The sequence below is a fragment of the Caretta caretta genome, chromosome 9 (genome assembly GCF_965140235.1).
Source record: "Caretta caretta isolate rCarCar2 chromosome 9, rCarCar1.hap1, whole genome shotgun sequence".
NCBI lineage: Eukaryota > Metazoa > Chordata > Testudines > Cheloniidae > Caretta > Caretta caretta.
The window spans coordinates 75,995,262-76,015,080 of record NC_134214.1 but is presented as its reverse complement, the minus strand read 5'-3'; the positions used below and the strand labels follow the sequence as shown (position 1 = coordinate 76,015,080).

Here is a 19,819-nt window from a genome sequence, read left to right as displayed (position 1 = left end):
TTATGCATAAAAATTTAGACCTAGACAGAGAGTTTCTTCTCAGCCCTCTGCAAGTGGCGGAGCATAATTGCGCTGGTTCAGGGGAGGGCAGTTTTATCACAGTTACTGATCAACTGAAAATCAGTTACTAACATGAGGTGAGGGGTTTTGACACTTTCAATGAATACCTAGGAATACCTACTTCTATATGTTGCTGGACTGTTACCAACCACTTTGCACACTCATAAAAAAAGTGATCAGTCTGTGCTGTGACTTCCTATGGTACCTGGAGTTTTTGAGGAGATTTCTCAACAAAGTAATGACTAGGCCAACATAAGATGCGTAAGTAAAGTTTTAATAAGTACGAGGGGCCAAAGTCCCATTGATTTTCAACAGGACTTTTACTTAGGAGCTTTTGAAAATGTCATGCTACAAAAGCAGATGAGATTACTGTAGGCTCCAACACATTCACTTGCACTGTTTCTGTAACCTACCCTGTTGTGCCTTTTTTGGGTTCAAAAAAGAACTAGATAAATTCATGGACAATAGTTCCATCAATGGCTATTAGCCAGGATGGGCAGGCATGGTGTCCCTAGCCTCTGTTTGCCAGAAGCTGGGAATGGGCGACCGGGAATGGAGCACTTGATGATTACCTGTTCTGTTAATCCCCTCTGAAGCACCTGGCATTGGCCACTGTCGAAAGACAGGATACCGGGCTATATGGACTTTTGGTCTGACCCAGTATGGCCATTCTTATATTCTTAGACACAACTCTGTCCCTGAGCTGCTCTCAAGGCAGCACAGCTACATACTGTCCTTTACCCAGAGCCAGACGAAGTCTGAATCTTTCCTTTAGTCAGTCAAGTGGGGATAAAAAGATCCTGGGCAGTACTAGTACCACAGCTATTTCTGTCTTTGGTTTACGTGGCCATTTAGAATTGAAATTATCTAATTTCCATATGCACAAATATGGTGCACATGCAAAGTAGACTCATAATTATGCAAAGCTGTATGAAAATCTGGTGCTTAAAGTGTCAATTAGGCTTAAATGTAAACACCTCACTGATGTGAATACAGGCAGTTCATGTGTCCCACAGCTAGTGTTTAAAGTAGGCTGCAAACTCTGGAAGACAATGGGGCATCAGTTTACACTCCGTTCATGTTTGGAAGGTTATCTTAACCATATGGTCTAGACTTTTTTTTTTTTTTTAATGAAAGCTTGCACTGTGCAAAATTTAAAAATCGGTCACAAGGGACAGATAAGAACCTCAAGCAGGCTGGACTGAGCTGGGTGTTTGGAACCACTGTATTAGATCAAAATGAAATTAGGTGTTCTGTTGGTAATCCTTTCCTAGCATACTGCTCCCATGGATCTGTATCAGTAGCAGGTAGTTTAAACATAAGCAAGTCACTCACTCATTTAAAACCTAAAACCAGATTACTAGCAAATATACAGTAAACTTTTTAAGAGCTTTGGATACTATGAATAAACTGATTTATGACTAGCTGACTCACAGCACAAGTCCACAGCATCTGTTACAACAGACAGTAAGCTGCTTTGTGATCAGCTGGTCAGATCTGATTGGGTTTGATTGTAGCTTTTAATCATGGTCTCTAACAGAACAATGGGACAGGAGAACAAATTCAAGCTTTAAAATGAAACAGTGGGACAAAGCAGATATGTTTAATTTATGAACACTGATGCATATAGGCAGCAGCAAGAGAGCATTAGCCTTTCGCAGCACTGTACTCTAATAACTTCGTCTACTTACTAATGATACGCTGTTATGGTGACATTAAGATAGGAAAAGTTAGAAAGGATCATCCCTGCAGCGAATAAATGATAATAAGGTAAGATAGTAAAAGTTTATTTTTAGAAAAAGTTTGTAAGAGAATTATGGTCTAATTGTCTTAAGCAATCAGGCACTACCCAGCTAGAACATCAAGTGCTCTCAGTTGCACCTCACACTCAATTCTTCTACTAAGTCATCACCTGCCCTCCAAAGACCTCCAGATGAGTTACTAATGCTTAAATCAGCGATTCTCAAACTGGGTCTCATGTTAATGGGGTCACCTGGGCTGGCGTTATCCTTGCTGGGGCCCAACGCCAAAGCCCGACCCCCATCACCTGGGGCCAAAGCCAAGGGTTTCAGGCCAGGGCAGTGGGGCTTGGGCTTTGGCCCTCCCGCCTGGGGTCGTGTAGTAATTTTTGTTGTCAGAAGGGGCATCACGGTGCAATTAAGTTTGAAAACCCCTGGCTTACATGAATGGGGAAAGACAGGGAAAGAAAGCACATACAAGACATAATCATGATAGAACTGGGAGAATAATTGATATTTTGGTTCAAGTCAGCAAACTGAAAAATCAGAGAAAATATTTTGTAAAGGTTAGGCATTTGTCAAAAAACCAGAAAAGTCCATTTTCAGGGGGAGAGGAGGAACAGATTGTGAGGAACTGTGTGTGGTGTCCCTTGATAACCTTTAGCCAGTAGTTAATGCACTTGTCTAGGATTGGGAGACTCACGTTTGAATCCCCAGTCTGAAGCAGGGATCTGAATTCATGTCTCTCCCCTTCCTTGTAACAATCCTAACCACCAAGCTATAGGCTATTCTGCTCTGAATCTCTCTGGTTGAAGCTGTTCCACTTTGCATAAATATTCACTCAGCCAGAGAGAGAATGTCTCCATAGCCTGGTGATTAAGGCACTCATCTGTGAGGTAGGAGATGTGGATTCAATCAATTCTCTGAATCAGACAGAGAGAAGATCTGAATCTGGATGGACACAGGCAAACATACATGCTTTTCAGAAGTTGGCCCTGAAAAGCATTTCCCCAGCTGAAACTACTGGGTCAAATCTGCAAAAACATTGGCATTCTCAGTGCAGCCAGTCCAGGCACCTGGTCACAGTAGTTCAGAGTGCTTTCCTAGCAATCTGACTAAATGACTAATCAAGACATGGGGGGAATACTTACCACCATTAATAGAGTGTGATCTACTGTATGGAGGGTTTGGGATAGCTTCTCCTTCATTCATTCGCCTCAGATCTTGTTCTCTCTGCAGCTCCCTAATCATTCCATCCAGAATACTCTCATCCTGGTCATTGGTTTGCTGCCCAATCACCTGTTCAATCACTTCACCGTCACCTTAGTGAGAGCAAAGCACCAGTTTTACTAACAACCCAAACACACTCAAACTCCGCACCAAGTGCTTTCCTGCCTTCAATTCACATACATTATATAATTTTGCATTTTATTTGTATTGAGCCAAGTTGACTCTTCTATTGTAAGATACATTGCTTGCCAACTATTTCAACAAGGTGGTAGGCTACAACAAAGATTTCCATGAGATACCTAGCTCCTCCTCTGAATACTTTCCCATTAAGTTCAGTTCTAGTGGTTTCTCATTCCACTCATGCTACAGATTTTAAAAACTATTTTATCATTCATATGGATTGCAGCAAGAGCCAAAGACTACCAGTTTGTATGAAAGCATATACTCATAAAAGAACCAAGAGAAGTCTTCTTGCTATCTGGTTTTTTTACCTCGTTATTCTGCTACCCAAATTTCTCTTGCCATATAGGGAACTACCTATCTATGCAGAGTCCAAAAAGATTCTCCCCACCAGTTGCAAGTATTAAGCTGAAAGCCACATCTAGCAGTAGAGAAAACAAATACTGTACTAATGTTTCATTTGGTGTTAACGGTCAGATTTTTTACAGAGATCCTCCTGTAGCAAAGTTTATATTACAAAGAACAAAAAATTGATTCCAAAACCAAAACCCCTCTTCCTTTTCAAAGATTACTTTACTTTATAACTACTGTATTAACAAAATACAGGGCCCTATTCTGCCAGTCTTGTATACAGCTCCACTGAAATTAATGGATTTGCTGACTATACAGAATAAGGCTCACTACTGTTTGAGTGCTACAGACTCTCTGCAATAACCAAATCCTGTCTCTGGTTTTAAGACAGGCCAATCAGTACACTTCCATTGCTTCATTCATGTTGTAATTCATCCCTCACATATTAACACTGGACTGAAGATCACAGTCTAGCTGAAGAAGAGTGATAATAGATCATTCCCTCTGGTGTTGCCCTAGTTAATTAACATTCATATACTTTTCAGTAAGCTTGTTAAACAAGAACTTTAGATAACATACCATTAGCCACATATCCCAGTTGAGGAATAAGTTGTTCATCCTTACAATTTTCCCGTCCTGGTACAAGACGCTGGTATCTTGTGGGATGTGGATTTCCATCCACATCCACCAGGAATGGGGGAGGCATGAGATGTGGAGCCTGTTGGGTCTGTTCATCCAGCACATAGTTATTAGCATCACGAATCAGTGGCCGATAATCCGTATGGAAGAACATCTGATCTGGAATCTATATGAAGGACAATTTAATAATAGGTGAGCGTTCACTAACAGCAGTCTGCTTTGGAATGGTTTCTGCACCCACAGAACACAACTCCTATGCAGGGGATCTGCAGAGCCAAATACATGATGAAGAACACAAATGCGTTCTATACCCAAGGCTTGAAAATTCTGATGCCATGCATCAAACTTCAGCAGCAGGATATGCCAAGCAAGGCAGAAAGAGAATAGGAGAAAGTGCCTTGTACCCCTTTCTAATGATTCTCCTTGGACAGCTTAAAGAATGACATTGCTGGATTCTGGAAGTAAGTGTGCAGTCCTCCGCTCGCCATAATGAAAAACAGATGGAGAAATAAAAAAAAATTAATCATGTAAGTAGATAGGGAAGAGAGTGAGAATGGAGGTAGTCAGGTGCCAACAAGGCGCTCAGAAGACCAAGTTTTACATTTCCTGTAAATTAAACATAATTCTATTATAGGCTAAAAAAAACACCCCAAAGCCAAAACCACTACTGGTCCCACCTCTACTCATATCCCAGAAGGTATCTGAAAAGGCCTCATTTCATTTTTATTATTGCAGAGCAGCAGTTCTGCTCTATTTAAGGTTCAGAGTCACTGTTTGAAAGGCGACTATTTTAAGTGCACTAAAATCCACATGCTGACTCAGAATGTCTTGAAATCCACTTGCTGTGGACCCTCATGAGTGTGGGGTCCAAATTCAGACTCATGTGTGCAAAGGGTTCCTGAGATACAGCCCCCCAAAAATGGTGTTTACAAAAATCACTTGGTGGTTCTAACTCTTTTTGCCCACATATGGGTCTCAAACTATAGCTCTGATCCTCCCCAAACCGGTATCACCCTTAGGAATTTATCTAGTGCTTCGACCCACTGCCTCTTTGAAGAAGCACATTTCAAAAGCTATTAAGGATAAAGTTTAAAACTCCAGGTCAGCATGAGTGAAACTGACATGCCAAAGAGAACAAAATGCAGCCAGACCAAGGCACTGGTGAAGCCAGGGGGCTTGCAGACAGTTATTACAGATGCTGGGAGGAGACATGCTGTGGTCACGGAACCTGAGCTACACTCATGTACTGCAAGGGCAAACCCTACCCTTGACAGCTTCCAAGTTCCTTGCTCTCAGCCTGCATTCTGCAAAGGCTCCTTTTGGAAGTTTGGCACTGAGACCAACATGTCTAGTTTACAGAGCTCTAAAATCCACAAGGAGACACTGATTCTACTTTGTGTTTGGATTTGTGTTGGAAATGGCCCACCTGATGATCACTTTAGATAAGCTATTACCAGCAGGACAGTGGGGTGGGAGGAGGTATTGTTTCATATTCTCTGTGTATATATAAAGTCTGCTGCAGTTTCCACGGTATGCATCCGATGAAGTGAGCTGTAGCTCACAAAAGCTCATGCTCAAATAAATTGGTTAGTCTCTAAGGTGCCACAAGTACTCCTTTTCTTTTTGATTCTACTGTAGAAACATTGTCAAGGAAATTAGTGTTAATTAAACACAGGAAAGATGAAAGACTCTAATAAGCAGTTAGGATAATGCACTCATGCCTGAACCTTCTGAACAATGGCACAAAGTGGGATCAAAGAAAAGTTGCTCATAACATTTTCTGATTCTTATAACTATTTTGGTGCAGAGCTAAGGAATACAGGGGGGATCAGAGCCAAATGGGGGAATACAGGGCTGTGTTAGAGCAGTGCACAAGGTGTGGGGAATGGGAGGTGGTGTGGGGAATGCCCCTTTGCCAACCTTCATCCTTTCGTGCTGTGCTCTTCCACACCTACTGAGGAGCCAGCACACCTTGATAACAACCCTTATTAGCATAAGGGAACATCCTAACACTATGTTTTTGAAAATCAGGTTCAGTGGTTAGAGCTTTGACTAAGAACTAGGGTTCCAAAAAAGTAGTTTTTCTACGATCCCTCAAGGAATAAAAGGATCATCCTCAATAGGACCTTTCCTTTCTGAGAGCTCAGAGCAATAAGGACATACTTCGGAGGAAGGGAACTGGAGCCATCTGTGCCCTCCCTCCCCAGCTCCCTGTGACTGCTCAACTAGGTGAAAGGAGGGGGCTCCAAGGCTAACCAATAAGGGGGAAGGAATCCAGAACTCACCACCTTCCAGATGCTGCCTCCAGCAGTGGAAGGGGCTCCTCCTGTCCCTTCCTGCCTCCAACTTGCACGTCACTCCTCGCAGCCATGCCCACATCCCTCCCCACAGCCTTTCCTAGCTTACCAGGACCATGGACTGAGCGGCAAGGCAGAGGGAGGAGCAGGTGGATATGTGGAGAGGCCTTGGAGGAGCAGGTGCGGGGGGTGGTCAGAGATGGGTATGATGAAGAGAATGTTAGAGGAGTTGGAGCAGCGTAAGAGCAGCAGAGAGGAATCTGAGCAGTGATGGAAAATATGGGGGTGCTGGACTCGTGTAGGGAAGAGTGGGGTGCAAAGGAAGGCGTGTCAGCGGTCTGAGCAGTGGGGGATGTTGAGGGCTTCAGCTCTGTGCCACCAAAATCCCCCACATACATGCCCCCATATTTGTCCCCTTACTTCAAAAATGTCCCCAATGACTTCATGCTAGTCCCTGAACTTGCCTGCATCCTCTCCCCAGCTCTTCGGTCTCTGGGTCCCATGCCAAAATCTGCCTCATCACAGAGATGGACTGAGGAGGGAGAACAGGGTTGTGCTGGACAAGCAGAGAGGCCAGAGACAAGGTTATGATGGGGGAGCGAAGGGACTAACATGAAGCCAATGCATTCTGCGGTCAGAGTAATCATTGCCAAGAAGCCAGAGGCAATGGAAGGGGAGTGCTGGGCTGTGGCACATGGGGAAGCAGAAAAATTATTTTTAGAAAACCAAGAACATTAAATGTCCAAGAATTTCGTTCCCTCAGAGTTAAGGTTATGCAGTGGTGCTTCATGCCCTTCCAGGATGGAGAGAATGGCTACACTGAAACTTCCGAAAATCAGGACATACAGAGTTAAGATACATGCTCAATTCACAATGCAAGCTTAACTCTGCCCACTTTGAATGGCTGTCCAATGTGCTGATAGCTAAGGATATGATTTAGTCATGGATATTCTTAGTATAAATCATGGACAGGTCACAGACAAACAAAAATTCACTGCCGGTTACCTGTCCATGACTTACATTATAAATACCCTTGACTAAATCGGGGGGGAGGGGGGGGAAGAGACCGGTGACATCACCACTTCCACCAGCTTCATCCCAGACATCACCTGGGATGTGAGAACAGATGCGTGCACACTCACTCTCCGTGGAAGAGCACGTCCTTCTCCTTCCCTTTCCTGTCCCTTTCCTTTTGCCTTCGGAGTCTACCAAGACTGTATATTTTGCAACACACCTGTAAGCCTGTGACCAGAAAGACAGCTAACTGTAATTCCCTAAACACCTGATGCTGGTACAAGTTTGCCAGGTCTCAGATTGGCTGATATCACATACTGTGCTTATGTTTCTTCAGCAGTGAGATTACAAGTGAGTCTCAACACTAGAGACAGAAGCATTTTCTAATTTTTGCTGTTCTTCTCCCCCCTGCCTTGTGTGAGCTTTTCTTGTTTTGTCTTCTAGGAAATGGGATTAGATTTTAAGAATAAAAACAATAATGAGACCTCCAGCCCATCTCAACTAAAAATTCTCTTTTCCCCAATAGGACAGTTATCACCATCTTTAATATCATCTAAAAAACTGTCATGCTTTGTGTGTATAAAAAGATCTTCTACACTTCCACAGTATGCATCCGATGAAGGGAGCTGTAGCTCACAAAAGCTTATGCTCAAATAAATTGGCTAGTCTCTAAGGTGCCACAAGTACTCCTTTTCTTTTTGCGAATACAGACTAACACGGCTGTTACTCTGAAACCTGTCAAGACAAGGGAATTTCCCTCTTAAAACTCTCTCTCCAGCTAAAGAGAAAAAGATCATTAAAATGAAAGCCTTACCTAATACTTAGGGCCCTTCCAAATTCACGGCCATGAAAAACGCATCACAGACTGTGAAATCTGGTCTCCCCCTGGTCTTGTGTGCTTTTACACTATACTATACAATACAGATTTCACAGGGGAGACCAGCGTTTCTCAAATTGGGGTCCTAACCCAAAAGGGAGTTGCAGGGGTGTCAAGGTTATATAGGGGGGTCACAGTCAGTGTTCCCTCTAGTTTTTCCAGCCCATGTGCAGAATGATTTTTGTTCTGTGCACCAATAAGGAGGTGATGTGTGACACATCACCTTCATATTGGTGCACATAACAAAATTTATGGAGTGGGGCCGACAGGTTCAGAGTGTGGGATGGGCCTCAGGGCTGGGGCAGAGAGTTAGGGTGCAGGGGGTGAGGGCTCTGGGGTGGGGGCGGGGATGAGCGGTTTGGGGTGCAGGAGGATGCTCTAGGGCTACGGTGGGGAGAGATTACCCCCCCTCCCCCGCTCTCTCTCCCCGCAGCAGCCCCTGGGCTGGGCGGGGGGAGAGGCACATCTCCCCACCACGGCAGCTCCAGGCCTGGGGCCGCAGGTTAGGTGCCCCTCCCACAGCAGGTCAGGCAGGAGCTGGGTTTGAGCCAGGGGAGGGGAGTCCTGGCCACTGCAGTTCTGGGCCACTCCAACTGGATTTGGGGCAGGGTAGGGATGCCCCGGCCACCCTGGGCTGCAGCAGAATTGGGGCCTGGGGAGGGACACTCATGTTGGACAGCTTCATGGCCACATTAATACCTTTGTCTCTTGGGGTCCATTTATTCCATATAAATTAATACAAAACCACCGTAGGACGAAGTCTAACATCTTCTCTTTGCTTAGGCTAAACTCGAGTTTAGGCTGGGTTTAGCAAAGAGGAGTTACCTACACCTGACCTATACTCAAACACTGAGCCTAACGCCACACAGTCCACCCCAGACTACTTTAGCCTTGCCCTGAGGATTACATCTGAGACATTGCCTTCAGGTATCCCTCACTAAGCTGTGGAGACCAAAAATCACATATGCCACCAAATGGCAGACAATCCCCCTGGCAAGAAGAGTCCTGTGCACTGCTATGGACACAAACTACAGAACTCAGCAATGAAATCAGGCATACTTGATTTCTCAAGGTACATGTGAACCTTTCCTCCTACCACAGGGAGAGCTTTTCCAACCTGCTCCAATTGATCCCTGTTCCATTCAATACAGGTACATAAAATAGTGAATGCAGCTGAAGTGCATGCAGATAAATGCCGCAATACCTACTTGGAACACAGCACAAACAATGGTACATTCTTGTAGTCGTTTTTCATGTCTACTTATGGGGCCACCCTACTGAACCATTCCCAGTAGCAACTACCAGCTCCAGAGGGCAGAATTAAGATTAAATTTCAGGAGTGCCTGTACTTTACACCTCCGTATTTCCTAATTTTCAGAGGTCTAAGAAAAGAAATCTGGAGCATTTACTATATATGAGTTAATCTCATCACTTTCTTTGATACAGAAAGGGGCAGCACTGAACAATAATTATATAGTTAATTTTCTGTTCAGTTTGCACTTGGAAGAAAGGATTTTATTGGATCTCACGGAACATAACACCAACTGACCTCCTATGTTGGCAAAAAGAACTTGTGTAAAATTTGAAAGAATAGCAGTGACACATTTTGATCAAATAAAACCCTTCTCTCTTCCTTAAGATGCCTACAGACCTTCCTTGGTGTTTTTATTGCTTTTTCACAAAGTGACACTTTTCCTTGCCACATTAAGTTAACATGTAGTGCAGGCTTGCATATATTTTCTTTTTCAAGTCACATTCTCTCCAGGTTTGCCAAACATCCTCTATTCCCACTACCAAAAGATTTACTGTGGGATATTTAAACATATGCAGCTTTTGCTTTAGATAACCAGTGACTGCCACGTAATTCAAGCACCATTTAGAGCTCATCATGAGAGAAATACCATAAACAACACTTCCCAAACAAAACCAGCCCAAAAAGCAGAAAAAAGTCTAAGATTCAGTCAACCCACCTTTTCATAATATTTATTGCATCCAAAACCAAATAATAGCAGATGCCCATGTGAGTCTGTGCAGGCAAAATGCTGTCCATCTGGTGAGAATTTGCAATCAAAAACAGCACCATGGCCTTGGCCTTCAATCTGTAACGTACAAACACAGCATACCCATTTTAAATCATTTATTTTCTACACTAGCTTCAATATGATGATTTAACCTGCCCTACTTCAGATTCTTCAAATATCATTATATAACTGCATACACATTCTGTTTATAGGTCCCAGTTTAATATAAGATCCATCTCACACCAATGAAATGGAATTTCACTAATTCCCCCTCCCCATTTAGCTATTTTTTTAACATTTACAATTCTCAGTTAAGTTTTAAATTAGTGTCCCATCTTTCCTAAACCTTAATGCCAACACCCTTAAGCTCCATTGTGAAAAAGTTGTCAAAAACATTCCACTGATTTTCAGAGATGTAAACATGATCGTTTACCAAATGGCTTGGTATTATTCTTAAAATAATTCTTCCTTCCTAAAGCCTAGTTTCATACAAGTGTGAAAATATCCCTGACAATTCTTACCATGTTAAAGTAATTGCGAATTTTTGTTCCTTTGTCAAGGTCCCAAACGAAAATGTTCCCATCATGACCTGCAGAAAGCATGATCCTTTGGTCAAATGGATGTGCTTCTAAAACAAAAACTTCATCATCATGGCCCTGTGATGAAAGCAAAGTAGGAAAGGAAAGTAATGTTTCTGTATAACAGCTCAATGCGCAACTAAATATTTATTTTGAGGTCAGTGATATGTAATGTTATCAGATTAGAACTGTATCACTCTTCAGTCACTGTTCTAAGGACTTTTAGCTCCGTTTAATATCTTCCACGACCTCATAGCCCAGATTCCTAGCTGGGAAAAGGTGAGGTGGAGGCCAACAAAGAGGACTGCTGCAGCTCCCTAATTTTGGAACTACTTTAATACAAGCTGGCTATGGCTCTAAGAGGCCCTTATGTCAGCCAGCAATTGCTGGAGAGCAACAGCACCATGATAATTTACTCTTTCCCCATAACACACACTCCTTAAACCAGGACTCAGGAGAAGCATACAGCTGACCTACTTCAGGAGTAAGGCATTACTTAGTGCATGGAAGGATAGCAGACTCCAGCCCTTAATCTTGTTCTAGTCGCAGAAATACAGAATTTTGTAATACACACTGGAATTTTACTCACAGATAAACTATGAAGAAGCTGTCCCGTGGTCGAGTTCCATACTTTCAAAAGGAAGTTGTTGACCGCAGTGATGACAGTGGAATCGTATCGATCCCAAGCCACCATAGTAACCTTCAGTTTAGTTACTTTGTCCTCCCCAGATACCAAGTTGTTACTGTGGAAATTCATAATTGAAAAGTACATCATACCTCAGTAACTATACAGCAAAACCTCTCAGTAGCAATTCAATTGGAAATTAGTGGGAGATTGGCTGTCACCACTATACTGTATACTATTGGGTATAACAGGATAGTGAAATTTGATTGAATCTGAAAATAAATAATGGTTCATACAATTCAAGAATATATTTTGTTGTGGTGGAAGCAGGATACAGGAAATATTAAATACATTTGACATTAACCTTAATCCTTCACTTCTCTATGTGAGTAAACCAGCTCTATTATTAAACATTTACATTGCAGCAGCACTTACAGGCTGCGACCAGGTTCAGCTCCATTGTGGTAGGTACTGTACAAACATATAATGAATGACAGACCTTGCCCCAAGGAAGGAGGTAGGAAGAATTTCTCTCTCTTTAGTCCTAAAATAAATTTTTGTTTTGAAACTGTGGAAATTTGTGAGATGCATGCACATCCAAGCAATTTATAAACACTTGGAATTCATAATCATATTTACAAAACTATGGAAAATTTGGTTTATATTGAAAGATTTTCCACTCTCTTTGAAAAACAGTAGTTTCAGCTCCTGTTCTATGTAACAGATCATTCTTTTGCCTAGAAAATTAATCATTTTCCCTTTTTTCCAGTAGGCACTTTTTCTTTTCTTTTCTTTTTTTAAACATCCACCACTGTTATGTGCTATAGTAAAATCCATCACAAGTACCTACTGGTTAAATAAATCTAAATTACAGTTAGATGGCCACCTTAGAGATGTTTAGTGCTACACATGTAACTTTTGAGAGAGACACATATTTTCTGCAACAGCACAGGGAAATGAACGGAATTGTCCAGCAGGTCTTTCCCATCTCTATTTTCTATGCCTGTGTTTGTTCTAATACTGGGCCACTTACTGAAGTCATTTGAACAACATGCCAAAACAAACAAACAAAAAAAACACCCAGAAAACAAAACAAAACAAAAAAACACCCTAAAAAATTAAAAACCCAACCAGCATATCAAATCTTACATCATGTTGCATCTCCAACAGGAAAAAAAATAATGTTAAGAAACACTATGAAAACATTCAGATAAAAATCTTATAACCATATTCGAAGAAGCAAAAAAGAAATCCCAAAACATATTTTAAAAGGGACATAATATGGAAAAAAATAAAAGAACAAAGTTCAGACCTTTTCAGCATTTTTCTGCTCACTGCCATTTGTTTTCAACTAGATAAGACTATTTCCAGAATGACCTCACACCCTTTTACCGAAAACATTAATTCACTAGCATTCTAACTGTAATTGCAGAAAATCTTCACTGTACATTAATGACGGGGTGATCCATGGAAAATTACTGAATTCATATGATTCAACACCGAAATGAATCACAACATGTACTTTGTTTATATTTATCAATTCTTAGTTTAGTTTTAATTTTTATTATAATACTTCATAGTATATAATAAATATAATATGGCATCTTTTGTAAAAAATAAAGAAATCCTTGGAATTTAAGGCCACACTACAGCAACTACAATTGAATCTTCACTGATAGGTGGGAGAGACCACACTTTTTTTGTGCATATTATAAAATGTGGAGCTCAAACTGCACACAAGTGAGGTTCCACTACAGCTTCTTTCCACGAGAGAGACTATTCAACATTCTAGTTTCTTATGTAAAATAGGAAGAATGTGCCATCCATGGGAGTGATGAAACTGCTGAGTAGATATGTTAACATAGATTAATTTCAAGGTTAATTAAAATGTTCAAAAGAACTGTGTCATTTAATGGACAAGGACACAGCACGTTTAATACACACCAAACTACATGCATTGAGATTAATTCAGAATATAAGAGAATACATTTTTCAAATTAGTTGCTGGAAAGGTTTTGTTCTTACACATAGATGATGGCACAGTATAAATTAGTGTTTTGTTTTCTTTTACCCTGTCATTTTAGTAGCCATATCCAGGACTATACTCTTCCATTCCTGCTGCTGGTATTGCCATATTCTTGCTGTTCCATCTCTGCTCCCACTGACAAATCTTAAACTGTAGACAAATGTGGAAAAAATAAGTCATGTAATTTGTCAGCATCAAAGCCAGAGAATATTTAATCTTTCTTTCTATTTTGTTTGCACATCTCTGTTCCAGAGTGTAATGAGAAAACAATGAGTTTATATTTTTTCTATTAGATATTGTACACAAGATTAATTACAGTTACAGCGAGCAGATGGACTTGGAGTGAATTCAATGTTGTATTTCATATAAGCTGCACTCTCTCTTTTTAATGACATCAGCAAATCTCTTGAAACAGTTTGAAACGGCAGCAGAAAAGAAAATATACGGCCAGGTTCTACTATAAATTACACTGTATTAACATTTGTACAGATTATCCCCAAATCTGCAAATTAATCGTCCTGTTTGTGAAGATGAATGTACATAGCTTTATTTTTCAAACTATGTTAGGTTAAAAAGTTAAATATTTAATAAAAATCACACTCACCTACATAAAAGTGTCATGGCCAGGAATGGAACAATATTTAGGGCTTTTTTAATCATAGAGGAATTCCCCAAGTATTGTACATTTAATTCAAGGGTGCCCAGCAACATTTTTTACTCTTAAAAAAACAAAAAAAATCACCTGAAGCTTTCAATGTAAAAACCCAAGCCTGCACAATTCTACTCTAATAAGTGATGGTTTCTTTTTTTTTTAAATTTCATTCTTACTGTAATGGAAAAAGAGGGGGGGGGGAACCCTATAAATACACTTATGCTAGGTTCTTGCTTTATTTTGACTTTATTTTCTTTCAAGGACTTATTTCATTACTCCTGTAATCTAAACAGCGGGTTGTGGATTTTATATTAAAAGCATCAATATAACAGGCTGAGTGGGGAATTTTCAAGTGTCTGAGTGACTTAGGACTTTCAATGTGACTTGTACGCCTACATCACTTAGGCCAGATCTGCATTAGGAGCACTTTGCTAATATAACTATAGCAGCTCACTACACAGGCAAAGCACTTCTACCGTCTACACAGCTTACACTGGCAAAAAGAGCACACTATAAACTACAGGAGGAGCTTTTTGCTGACACAGCTACCTTGGTCAGAAATCACACCTTTTCATACCCCTGGCCGACAGAGCTATGCCAGCAAAGATTTGTAGTGCAGAGCTGGCCTTAGGAACTTTTGAAAATTCTACCATGGGCCTTTTGGTTTTATTCTCTAACTCTAACCCTAACAGGTAGGGACAACGTATATATTAGTTTTCTGCAGAGTGCCAGCCACATTGTCAGAGGACAGCAAACAAATGTGAATAAGACACACCAAAGGAATGATAGCCAAGACATTAAGGCTTTAGATCCTGGTCCTGCAAAAGTGGAACCAGCAAAAGGCTGGGGGTTTAGAGAGCAGATGCTGCATATGTACATTAACTACTTTACTTATTGTAATATGGATCCACAATAGAGTACACAGGGTAATATTCTTACTAAAAATCAGTACGGTCATTCAAAATAATTCATGCCAGACCTCCAAGAAGTATTTCAGTTTAGGAAATATTAAGACTGCTCCACAATATTAAACTCTATTAATATAGTTCCTCCACACAATGACACTTGGGGAAAAAAGCGTACATAAACCACCAAAAAAACGTGGAGAGAATACTAAGCAATACACGGAGAATCTGTATTCTTGTGAAAAGAATTCGACTGTAGTACTCTCTGCTGCTGATTACAAGGAGAACAATTAACTGAAAGCTGATTTTAGGCAAGTTTCTGAAATGGGAGGAATGAAATATGCTTTTGTTTTAAATGAATTGTTATCTATTTTATAAACAGATGTAATCTGACATTTGTACATGAAGATAAACTGCGTCTCCCACTCCTCTTGAGGAGTGGTCCTCTGCTTTATCCTTTACATACAAACCAACACAAATCACAGAGCCAAAAACATGGGGGACGGGGAGTTTCCTGGCTACTCCTACACAGTATTCAGAGTGTTAGCCGTGTTAGTCTGTAGCAGCAAAAACAATGAGGAGTCCTTGTGGCACCTTAGAGACTAACAAATTTATTTGGGCAAAAGCTTTCATGGGCTAGAACCCACTTCATCAGATGCATGGAGTGGAAAATACAGTCGCAGGTATAAATACACAGCACCTAAACACGTAGGAGTTGCCTTACCAAGTAGGTCAGTCTAACGAGACAATTCAATTCAAATCAGTAGGATACCAAGGGAGGAAAAATTACTTTAGAAGTGGTAATGAGAGTGGCCCATTTCAAACAGTTGACAACAAGGTGTGAGTAACCATCATGCCATCATGTGCCAGCAATGCCCCTTTGCCATGCACACTGGCCAAACCGGACAGTCTCTACGCAAAACAATAAATGGACACAAATCTGACATCAGGAATTACAACATTCAAAAACCGGTAGGAGACCGCTTCAGTCTCCTTGGTCACTCAATAACAGACCTAAAAGTGGCAATTCTTCAATAAAAAAAAACTTCAAAAACAGATTCCAAAGTGAAACTGCAGAACTGGAATTAATTTGCAAACTGGACACCATTAAATTAGGCCTGAATAAAGGCTGGGAGTGGTTGGGTCATTACAAAACCTAATTTCCTGTGTACTAATTTCCCCCTACTGTTACTCACACCTTCTTGTCAACTGTTTGAAATTGGCCACTCTCATTACCACTTCAAAAGTAATTTTTTCTCCCTTGGTATCCTACTGTTAATTGAATTGTCTCATTAGAATGACCTCCTACTTGGTAAGGCAACTTCCATCTGTTTATGTGCTGTGTATTTATACCTGTGACTGTATTTTCCACTCCATGCATCTGATGAAGTGGGTTCTAGCCCATGAAAGCTTATGCCCAAATAAATGTGTTAGTCTCTAAAGTGCCACAAGGACTCCTCACTGTTTTTCCCTACACAGTATGTCTGTCCCTACAGAACCTCCCAAAAGTTGAGATCAGCTAAGGTGAACAGCACATACATCTGAATACATGGAGACAGGAGGCAGCATGTTTGTAACTAAAAACGTGCTTCTCTTGCATGATTTTCAGAACTCTGTTTTGCTGAACCTCAGGGCACGGGAAAGGACTATTTGCTTACTCAAGCCATTGCCCAAGATAGGCCTGACAGAAGAAATCAAATGTCAAAGAATTAGGTCAGATAGTTAGTAGGAGTTGCTGTTCTTGTCTTGCAGTAGTTTTATGCTGTTTGGAAAGCATTTTAAAATATGCCAACTATTTGCTTAAAAAAAAAAAAAAAAACTAATGGAAATACCCCCAGAAGCCTATGTAATCGGGGGATATTTTTCTATTAAATCAGATATAAAAATAAAATAGCTCTCTTAATCCCAATATCTCTCTTACAGAAGTGAAATCAGTACATGATGGGGACAGGACAAAAAGGGAGCCTGAGTTCTTAATGTCCTTGCTTTTGTTAAATATGAAATGCTAAATTAAGAAAAAATTAGAGTCTAAATTAAATTAATCGCCTTCCACACCACCTTTAAAAAACAAAGGGAAGAAAGGGGAAATAAAACTGCCTTTTCATTCAGTATCACATTGGGTTCGTGCGTCTTTTTGGCCAGCTGCACTGTTGATTGCATCACTACGATGTTGATCCAAGCACATTTCTTTTGAAATCAAAGAATTTTGCATTGTGCCTAAATGCAAAGAGAGGATTGTGCAAGGGGGGGGGGGGGTGTAGGGGGAGGGAGGAAGAGGACAAAAGTAGTCTCCTCTTTTGTGTCTCAGTGTAGGAAATGGGAAAAATACAGCTCGTCTGAATTCAGGGACTACATTAACAAAGTACTACTGCCAGTGGTAGCTTCTCCAAATAGGGGCTGTGGTCATGGCCTCACCTCTTCTGAAACTAGCCATCAAAGCTGGCTGACTGTTGCAAGGGTGGTACAGTAACCACTCTCCCTGTGCTCTCTGGAGTTCCAGGAAGCATTGAGCCTGCTTTCTGTAAGAAACATGGTTGCTCTAAGGGTATTAGTTTGCACTAAAGCAAACAAAACCCCCACAACTTGCATATTTTTTAAAACTCGCTCTAATGTGACTAAAGCCACAGAGCTGACTTGATGCTATGTTTTAACCTGATGCAATTTCCAGCTGAAAAGTTATTAATGTTAGGAGAGATACAGAAACCTAGGCTTACTGGCACAGTTGATCCTACTAGAATTAAAAAATACAGATACGTCACTCAATGTGAACTTAATCCCACAAGGCACGGAGCATCTCCCATGAGATGCTTAGAACCCTCAATTCCTGTTAAACTCAATGAAGACTGAGGGTGCTAAGCACTTTGCAGCATCACAGCCCTCTAAAGCATGACATTAAGTTTACTTGCTGGGTAACCTGTGTATCCATAATAATTCTACCATTTTTGTTAATCTTTCATTTAGGGCCAGATTCCAATACCCTTAGTCGTGTGGAACAGTACCACATTCCATGAGTATGATGTTCATCTTAGAAAAGAGATGACTAAGGGGGGTGGGGGGCAATGTGATAGAGATTTATAAAATCATGCATGATGTGGAGAAAGTGAACAGGGAAGTGTTATTTACCCCTTCACAAAATACAAGAACCAGGCGTCACCCAATGAAATTAACAGGCAGCAGGTTTAAAACAAACAAATCTTCACACAACGCACAATCAACCTGTGGAATTATTTGCCAGGGGATGTGGTGAAGGCCAAAAGTTCAACTGGGTTTAAAAAAAAAAAAGAGAGAGAGAGAGAGAGAGAAATGGATAAGTTTATGAAGGATAGGTCCATTAATGGCTATTAGCCAAGCTGGTCAGGGGCACAATCCCTTCTTCTGGGTATCCCTAAACTTCAGACTGCCAAAAGCTGGAACTGGACAACAGGGGATGGATCATTTGATAATTGCCCTGTTCTATTCATTCCTTCTGAAGCATCTAGCACTGGCCACTGTCAGAAGACAGGATACTGCACTAGATGGTCTGTTGTTCTGACCCAGCATGCCCATCCTTATTGTCTTATGTAATCCCACTGTACTCAATAACGCTACTTGCGGAGTACAAGTCTACTAAACAGAAATAAGGATACAGAATTTAGCACCTGATTCGTTTTTTCAAAAAGAACATACTATTTTTAGTGGTTTACTCCTGGGGGAATTCTGTGCCACCGCACAAAGCAGAATTTTCACAGAAATAATGTTCTGTGCAGAATTTCATTTTCCCCCGCAGAATCGGTGATGCATAACTGCTGGCCACTACTAGGGGCCACTGGACCCAGAAGAGCCAGGCTCTCCAGGTTGCAGTGAGCGGAGCACCCGGCCTAGCAGGAATGAAGGCCCTGCGGCTCTGGCTGCCGGGCTTGATCCTCATATGCCTGGGGACAGGAGAGGGCCTCGGAGACCCAGCTCTGGCAAAGGGTGAGGAAGGGCAGGGCTGCACCATGTCCCCTGGCAGGACAATAATGAAGCTGTGCAGAGCGGAGCCTGCAGCTGGGCTCAGGAGGGGGAGGGTGCGTGTGCAGGCCTCTGGGCTGGGGAGCCCCACGCAGCCCCCTCCAGCATCCCCCAAATACCCTCTCCCAGTACACAGACCCCTCCCACACCCCCAACTACACCCTCCAGCATCCCCCAGCCATACCCCCCGCTCCCAACTCCCCATCCCCCAGGAAGCTTCCTTTATTTGGGAACTTGAAATACAGTAACCCTATAAGAGCAGGGTAAAAAAATGAGAATTGACTAAAAAACTGAAGTTTTCCCCAAGATGTGCCCCGCTGGCATGTGACACAGCCAGACAGAGGCTCCAAACAAAAGAATAAAGAGAAACAGGACTTGGGCAGCCGTAGAGATTTCTTTAATTCTCTACTCCTGGGGGAATCTTTTTTGTTGTCTATATTGTTGCAGACATACTTGCTGACAGGTATTTTGAAATAAATTACCAAAATAACTGAAACTGACATTATTATATTGTGTTATGACAAAATATGCAGAATTTTACAATACTGTGTGCAGAATTTTTAATTTTTTGATGCAGAATTCCCCAGGAGTAGTGGTTACACTTAGAGACACGGAATCCAGACTCAGCTCTGCCA

At 41.4% G+C, this 19,819-nt stretch overlaps 1 protein-coding gene across 3 annotated transcripts in view; it reads right to left on the bottom strand.

Annotated features, from left to right (window-relative positions):
- BRWD3 (bromodomain and WD repeat domain containing 3) overlaps nucleotides 1-19,819 on the bottom strand; it is an 87,906-nt gene that overhangs the window by 34,307 nt on the left and 33,780 nt on the right. For all 3 annotated transcript variants that reach the window (XM_048865075.2, XM_048865073.2, XM_048865074.2), the window contains 6 exons: nucleotides 13,683-13,787; nucleotides 11,576-11,729; nucleotides 10,930-11,064; nucleotides 10,358-10,486; nucleotides 4,140-4,365; nucleotides 2,951-3,121 (listed from right to left, as the gene is read on the bottom strand). In XM_048865075.2, coding sequence (XP_048721032.1) covers nucleotides 2,951-3,121; nucleotides 4,140-4,365; nucleotides 10,358-10,486; nucleotides 10,930-11,064; nucleotides 11,576-11,729; nucleotides 13,683-13,787 — 920 coding nt within the window. The remainder of the gene's footprint in view (nucleotides 1-2,950; nucleotides 3,122-4,139; nucleotides 4,366-10,357; nucleotides 10,487-10,929; nucleotides 11,065-11,575; nucleotides 11,730-13,682; nucleotides 13,788-19,819) is intronic.